Raw genomic sequence first — 8,564 nt, forward strand, 5'->3', positions numbered from 1 at the left:
TTGCTGAGTGCAGAAGAGGTACTGGTGGCTAGCAGCTTTCCTCTCTCATCTGAAGTTGCTCACAGTGTGATTGCTGTGAGACTGCAATATTGGCATGCGTAGGGTTTTAGTTGGGAGGGGGCCAATCTGGCATTGAATACTTTGTTCATTCATCAACACAATCAGTCCTCCTCACAGTGCAGGAGACTCATTGGATGGCAGAGAGAAAAAAGTGCTAAATCTTCAGCCCTTCCCCGACAACAGTTGACAAATGCAGATTACCTGTACAGTTCGAGGTGGGATCTAAATACATCATGACTAACAGACTGTTCCTTTGACAGAGGAAGTGTTTCCTCCATTACAGAAAGATTCTTGTTTGGCAAAAGTGCAAGATTGGGCCCTGGATTTTTGAGTCCTAAACCCTATTTTTGTGTATGGGTCTCCTGGAGGGATTGGGGAGATCACCTACAAATTATATCAGGCATGTTCTGCATAATGTGCAGAAACAAATTGATCAGTTAAAAGAGGCACATGTTCCTGGTAAATCAGTTCATCACATACATACTTTTTAAAAAGTTCATTAGCATTTTGTAGGAGTGAAAGAGCTGTATCACATTGAAGATGTTTGATGGTCAACATGATTAATAATGTCAATAGCAGCATTACTAAATTAAACTTTTCATTATGCATTTGGAAATTTTCATCTGTACTGTGGATTTAGAATTTTTTTCAAACTGAATTACCTGCCGAGTAACAGGGAAGTAGAAATCCAGACCTGCTGTCCATCCCACTCCAACAAAAAAACAAATGGCTGTGATTCTTTGTGTTAAAATGTGTGTTTTTTCTCTCCTTGCTTAACTAGGATGATGACTCCCAGGAGAATAATATGCAAGCTGAAGTAACAGGTAAATTAAAGCAGCACTTTAACAACACACTACCCAAACAGAATAACCCAACCGCAGGGGTTTCTGTCATCATGGTAAGCAAATGCATCTTTGTCATTAATTACCTCACTAATCTATCAACCATTTAATCCTCAAAGAGAGAATCGTGTTGAATCTTTCCACTGAAAAAAATAACCGTGAACACTCCCGATTGTGTCTGTATTTCCCCTACATGGGATGTGTGGGCATGTGCACGCATTTTTAAGAATAGTATTTGGAAAAGAATTACAGAAATGTCTTCATGTTCAGATTTCTCTGAATAATAAAAAGATTGGTGTAAAGATATTAAGATTGTAACGAGTTTTGGTCTCATGAAATACAGCCTCTTGGCAGTGAAGTTCTTAAAGATGCTGCTTAACTTCCTGTTAGCATTGCATCACTAATATGCAGTGCCAACAGTGGCTGACATGCTTAGCGGGACACTTGAAACGCATTTTAGATTAGAAAGAAAATCTTTGAATTTGTGGAAAGATTTATATTGCCTACTTGTTTCAGGATGCAAACCTGTTTGTGTGGCTGTGTTTGTGATGCATGACAGCTTTAAATGTAGTTTTTTTTTAAAAAAAAATAAATTAAAACAATTTACAAGAGCAGAAGAAAGGGCAAACTATTTTAGGCTGATACTCTTGCTTGCATTTTGTTTGACAGTTTGACTTGACAGTCTGAGGGTCTTCAGAGCTTCATACTTTGTATTGTTGAGACTTTGGATAAACCTGAAGCAGAAACCTGGTATCAAATACATTATTAAATAGAGTGATTTTAAGTTCTAACTCCTAGCTGCTGTCCGGTTTGCACGCACGCCCTTTAAATCTTGCCTCCAGGCTTCAAAATAATGTAGCTTCTGGCTTTTTACTGGTGTGCAGTTTTCTAATTATCTGGCCTGCTCATGTTGCTTCCAGTCAATGAAGCATACCCCGTATACTAGTTTTAACTTCTCATTTTCTCTTCCTTATCTCCTTCCTTGCTCATAAAGGCTGCAATCCTAGGCATGCTTACTAGAAGCTAAGCCACATTGAACTCTGGACTTACTCTTGAGTAAACATACAGAGGGCAGGCTGTTTGTTACTAAGTAGAATGAAATATATTTCTTGTTTTAATCTGGTCACTTGCTGCATAAATTAGGTGGGAAGCAAGAGAGATGATAATTTCTGAAGAGACCCACCAAGTAAATGTTATTTTTGTTGAAGACCTGTTTTGTTCATCCTCTTATTAGCTTCAACAGAAATGGGGCCAAGGAATCAAAAGCCTTTCTTACCTTTAACTCTAGGGCTTATGCATATTATAAAACTCATGATAATTTAGGAAAATCAGAAAATAAACATTTAAGCTGAAGACATGGACAGTCTAATATAATTAAGCTGAGGACATGGCAATCTAATACAGTTACCATCACATTTGTTTCACTTCTGTAGTAAGCATCCATTTTCTGCTTTCAGCTTATATAGTTAAGTCTCCACTGAATTCGAATTCGTTTTCAGCCTTTTGTTGCAAAAAAAGAGAAACCATTTTTTCCTCTGAAATTTTGAGATCTGCCCTCGTGTGGTAGAAGAATGAAATTACATTTAAAAGATGGTTTGCTGCTGTTCCTTGTGATTTTAAAAACCGCAATCGTACACTGAAATAATTTTAGTGCTGCTTTTTTCAGAATGTGGTTCATTGCATTTGTAAATGTTGCAAAGCTATTGGTTCTGCTTCAAGTAAGTCTAGTGTCTGTCCCTTGCTTCCTCTTTTGCTTCCTTTCCCAATGCCTGCATTGCTTTCTTCTGAGTAGGTCCAAGGCAATGGTATGTACTAACTACACTGCTTTTTTGCCCTATTAAATGTGTTCTTTTAGAGTCTGACAGAAAAGGAGAAGTAACCTATAGCAGTCTGATGTGGGGATGTCTGTCAACTTATGCAGAAGAAACACATGACAGTCTTTCGTTGCATTTATATGTCTGCATCATTTCATCCATGCATGGTGTATCGTGTCTTTGAACATGTACACAAACCAGATTGTTGGTCTTCTAGCTCAGTTTCGTCTACTCTGACTGGCATTAGCTCTCCAAGGCATATGGGAGAAAAAGGCTTTTCCCAACACCCGTGTTCTGCCTGGGGCTGAACCTGTGACAATGGATGTGCTCTGTAGATCTTTCTGTCCTCCTCCTTTAGAAACAGATGCCTCTTAAAATGGAGCAGACTTTAAGCTCTTTAGCTTTCTGTAGACAGAAAAAGTAAAGAGTAATTCAAACAGGAGTTTGCTAAATTTTGCTCCTATTGATGGTCATCTTTACTGCGACTGCCAACATTTCCCATGGCCGTGTGTTTCAGTGATTATCTTTTTTCAAGCTCTACTTGCATTCATATTTTCAAGTGGAGAATGTGCCTCTGAGTTTGTTCTAGCAGTTCAATTCAATCTGCAGCACATCCTATGTTCCATTCTGGGACTTGGCACACTGTAGACTAGAGGCCTTTCCACAATGGCTTACAACATCTTTTTGTCTCCTCCCCCCCTTATGTTTTTATATACTGAACATACAGTCCGATGAAGAGTTCTTGAGAACTTGAAGAACACTTGCACTGTGTTTTTGTGATATTTTGGTCCCAGGAAGGGGTATGGTATGGTTTTTGTTTTTGTACTTTTTTGTGGACCAACATGACTCCCTAAAATCTTTGTCTATACTAGCAGCCCGGAAAACCCACAAAAACCATAGCTTAAATGACAGTTAGATACTGATGCAACAATTTTGTTATCTGACACCGAGTTATTTGTGAACTAAGCAGTCTTGGGACCACCCCTATATATTTAGTAGAATCAGAGCTTAACCACTTCAGATTGTGTAAAACTGTATTATTTGGGGGAGAAATGAGGGGGGGGAATGCTCATTAAGAACGATCAACCCAGAGAGAGAGGTTCATCTTAGTCTTCTCCTTGACTTAGTAGTTTTCTTTGTGCAGGAGGGTTCTTTTATATCAGACAGTATATGAACATGCAACTCATTCTGATCTAAAAATTTGATCATATATCTAATTCTGTACTGGACCTAAATTGTTCCCAAAAGGTATGCATTTGTAGAAGCATCCAAACTGGTGGTAAATAGGCTGTAAGTTTAGTATGGGGCCTGCAGAATGGGGCAGCAAACTACAACGCAAACTCTGATGTATACTAAACTACTTTGGATTACAGATCAGAATTTCCAGTAAGGGACATCAGAACACTAAGGCCAAATTATTATAATTTCTTAGAACCTTGGGAGGGGCATTTAATAAAACTAGAGGCCTATAATTAACGTTCTTTTAAAGATGATGGTCACTGTTCAGTTTAAAATCTAGTACAGATAAATATTTCATCTTGGAGTCTAGATGGTTCAGTCTCTATCAAGTCATTATGCTCATTGAGGACATGAATGCGCCAATGCCTGTCATCTTATGTCATTCTGTGGCATAGTCCATAAGTTGTTACAGCAGACTATTAACAGTAAAACATGTTAAATTGGCTTGGGTTTTATAACGCTCTAGCATTGCAGTTCTAAGCAGAGTTGCATGCTTCTAGGTCTATTGAAGACAGTGAATTTAGAAGAGAATAACTTTGTTCAGGATGGCATATACACAAATAACTCTCTTTTTACTGCAAATGTAAACTGGAAGTACATAGCCATGGGTTTTTTGTTACTATAATTTAGTGTGTAGTCACAGAATGCAATCAATTCAATCTCATATACTTCAGTATTCCTAAACATCCCCAGATTTTCATACAGACTATATGTTGGGCAAACACTGGCATGGCCAGCAGCATTCTTGTACCAGTGGCATATGTTATATCAGTATGGTCTCATGAATTCGTGTAGCCAACACATATATCAAAAAATTGAGATAAACCATTCCCAAGAAACATACTTACTGACTTTCTCTGTCAGCTATAGTTAACCATGAGAACATTTTTGATACTTGATGTCTTTTGCTAACCACAGCATGTTAACTTTTCTAAGCAGTGGTTTGGATCCAGCACTGCAGAAGTGGAGATATAAATGAACATAGAACAGTTCTGCTTGTGTAAGATCTTCCTCCCTATACAGCATATTGCCCAGAAACTGGTTGCACAAATGTTGCAGAAGCAGAAATATGAATGACAATACAGTAAGTTTGACTTGCTAGTGGCTACCATGGTATTTTTCTTGCGATTCCACCTAAGCTGGATTCAACCCTATATTTTTGCTGAATAGTTGATACCCTGCTCTTGCAAGAGAGATCTTTTTATGTATGTTGTGGAAATGGATGCGCATCTGTCAGCACAATCTCATTTGCATTGCAGTGCTTTTCTGAGTTGGGAAATCCAAATCTGGAGCCACAATTGGTCATGTTGCACCAATAACTAGATCAGAGTATTTAAGGAGTGCTATGGCCATTCTGTTTAACATTGCATGCTTGCTTTTTCCTCACCAGACTTGCAAATAAGATGTTTACCTTTTTTTAGCTTAAGCAACTCATTAAAGTTGATTTCATTGGCTTTGCATTAGCATGTTTTCATACTGTCTGTTGCTAATGCTCTCAATGCTCTGCATGTAAAAAGCTAGCTCTCAAGTCCAGAGAACCCACAAGTTTGGCAAAGACGTTTAATGTTATTACTCCTTTTCTTCAGACTAGTGCATGTGTCAAAGGATGTGTGTGTGTGTGTCTGCTGTTTCATATGAATTATAACCGCCCTTAGAGATGTCCATGTTTGTTTGCATTATAGAACACAGCTCTAGATAAAGAGAGGCAGATCTTCTGCAACAAGCGCCGTCAAGAATCTGGGCCAGCTGCTGGAGAGCAAAACACCATGACAAATGCTGCAGCTCATGACTCCTCTATGGTTGGGCTTCAGGCACCTTTTCCTGCTGCTTCTGAGCCACACAAACTCCCCCCACATCCTGTCTCAGCGCATCACAATGATACCACAGGATTCATGTGAACCGAGGCCATTGCTAGGTTGGAAATCTGTCCTCCAGTATTGGTTTCTTACCCTGTACCCACCATAGATTGTCCACAACTTTTTGAAAGGGAATGCAGGTGTAGTATACACAGTAGTTTTTAGTACTCTACTGGCAGTTCAGTTTGGAAAGTCTTTTTTAAAAAACAAAAACAAACCCTTTCTATATAATTTCACACAACATTGGAACAATTAATGGAATTAATCTTCTCTGTTGGAAATCATATATTGATATACAGACTGTTAATAAGACTTACCCAGCACACTCTCTTACATGAGCGCAGCAAAGGAGGAAGTGCTAATCTATACAAGTTTAAAGTTCAGTTCCTGACTTTCTCTTAAAAGGCAACTTCATCTACAGACTGGACCTAGTGGACAAACTGTACAGTACTGAAAGGCAGGCTGCGAGGAAGTTATTACTAAGTTCTTCTTTGTCAAATTGCAGTTTCAATAATTTGACTTCAAATTTGGGTATAAGAGTAACATAATCAAGAGGAAGTTCTTCATATGTATGACAACTGCAGTCCCTGAAGCCTTTTCAAGTATTATTTGTTCTGCACAAATTGCCTCCCATTCCATGCCAGTACTGATTACAAGCAACAAGAATTGTTTGGAAGAGGTGTGCGCTGCATGTTGCATAACCTACAGTGGAGTATATATTTAGCCAACTGAAGCGATGAACTGCGGGTCACCCACACACAATGCTTCTGCTATTTTGTTTTTCCATTAGTCCACTCTTTCATTTCAGGAAGAGCTGAAATAATAGAGAGCAGTGATGCTACATGTGCAGTCAAGGGTAGATGGAGTTGTATCTTTTCTCTTAATGCTTGTTTCAATATTGTATGTAATCTGCTTATTTTTTCCTTTTGCACCTTCTTAACTCTTGTCATTTTCTATTAGCCTTTACTTCATATTAGAATTATTAAGACCTGCAATAAACATTCTTCTTAAAAAGAGTAATTGTTTTTTTTTCTTTTTTAGGATTTAGGAAGTCCGAGGCGGGTCTTACATTTTGATTTCCTTTGTCCCAACGTTGCTGGTTGCCAAAGTGGCCATGCTGAAAGTGAGTTATCTGGAAATGATCCAGATAAGTAGGCTTGACTTCCCCTATCCTCAAGTCAGAGTCCATCTCAAAGCTGCAGATCTCAAAATAGGAGGTGGATAGCTGTTCTCTCTCTCCCAGATTGCTTCCACTTGGTATAAAAACGTGAGTGAGTAGAGCAGACAATTATTGTAACTTTTTTTAAAAACTTCCTACAGTCTTTGATTGACCAACGAGGACTTCTGCTAAGTAGTTGTAGAGAAAGTTCTGAAATCTAGACTTAACTGTAAATCCATGACTGTTATTTTAATAAGACTTTTCAGAAATGGAATTTCTGAGAATTGCACCCAAAAATTCAGGGGAAGAAGCTTGAAATATTACAGTCAGCTTGAAGAAGGGTGCTTAACATCTTCACATTTTCCTTTTGTGCTGTAATTATTAATAAGATGATCACCACAGCCTTGATAGCAGTGATGAGGAAACTGGTGGGGAAAGGATGGAAGTGCAAGAGCTTGCCTATAGCAAAAAAAGTGCTACTGCTCTGGTGTATTGCATTTCCAATGATATGGACATCACTTGTCCACTAGCCTTGGAAAAAATAATAGTTTAAGTGGCCACAAAGAACACTTGAATTCAAGAGTCCTCCTACCACATAAGTATAGGGCAGCAACTTAAGTGTCTCTTACTAGCTAACTGTCCCAAGAACATAAATGTTTCTTTATAAACAGATCTCATTACATTACGAAAGCTTCAGACTCTTAAAGCATCTGTAATTGGTTTTTAGGCACTGTAAACAAAATAAGGAAACTACCTGATTTTTATAGTAAACCAAGTCTTCTATAACACAGCCAAATATTAATACCACAACAATCAAGTGTTGGTCAACTGTGTCTGATGTGGGCAGAAAGAGTCAAGTTATATACTAGCATATTTAGTACTTAGATTTTCTGACTTCACTCTTTCGTTCTTTGCAATCAATAATAGTAAAATGTGTCAGGTCTTGCTAGGTATTTCCCCCAGGCACTTCACTGCATCTCTTAGGTGTATGAGTTAAAGTTACTTTATTAAAGAAGAATACCAGTATCAAGATGGTCAGACAGTATCATTGGCTGAAATGACTCAAGGTAGCAAAGCAAGGTTAATTATAGGACAAAGTCCATGCCCCCAGTGGGAAAGAATGCCCGTTAGGATTTTGGCACGCTGTGCCAAGGAGCCAGGAGAGAGGGGAGGAGGGAAAGGATGAGCTCTGCTCAGTCTCCTAGGAGGTTGGTGTGGTCTCGGCTCGAACTTCAAGGCCATGTTCTCAGGCCTGCGAGGAAATTGTAACCAAAACACCTGCAAGATGAGCAGCTAGCACACAGTCAGCAACAGGCTCCCTCTGCATGTTCCCAGAGGTACACTGCAGTAAGAAATCCGTAACACATGACAGATATGCTGGAGGCATATCTGACATACTGCCTCCTCAAAGATTCTTCTAAATTGATCCCCCAGGTTTCTCCGGGTACTTCTTGTGAAACTGGCGTACAAGCTTAGGAGCATTCACATCAGAAGCTGTTGCCCACTCTACATTACTCTTGTTGAAATGAACCCATTGAATCAAGTAATACAATTCCCCACATTTCAATTTAGAGTCCAAAACCACCTCAACTTT

The 8,564-nt window shown here is 38.8% G+C and overlaps 1 protein-coding gene across 3 annotated transcripts in view; it reads left to right on the forward strand.

Annotated features, from left to right (window-relative positions):
* DCLK2 (doublecortin like kinase 2) overlaps positions 1-6,819 on the forward strand; it is a 108,600-nt gene extending 101,781 nt beyond the window's left edge. For 2 of the 3 annotated variants that reach the window (XM_054990583.1, XM_054990581.1), the window contains 2 exons: positions 842-958; positions 5,638-6,819. In XM_054990583.1, coding sequence (XP_054846558.1) covers positions 842-958; positions 5,638-5,853 — 333 coding nt within the window. In that variant the 3' untranslated portion in view covers positions 5,854-6,819. Of the gene's footprint in view, positions 1-841; positions 959-3,443; positions 3,517-5,637 lie in introns of all 3 variants that reach the window. The other variant, XM_054990582.1, reaches the window with a different exon arrangement.
* Positions 6,820-8,564: the final 1,745 nt, after the last annotated feature.

This window comes from Eublepharis macularius, chromosome 10 (genome assembly GCF_028583425.1).
Source record: "Eublepharis macularius isolate TG4126 chromosome 10, MPM_Emac_v1.0, whole genome shotgun sequence".
Taxonomy (NCBI): Eukaryota; Metazoa; Chordata; class Lepidosauria; order Squamata; family Eublepharidae; genus Eublepharis; species Eublepharis macularius.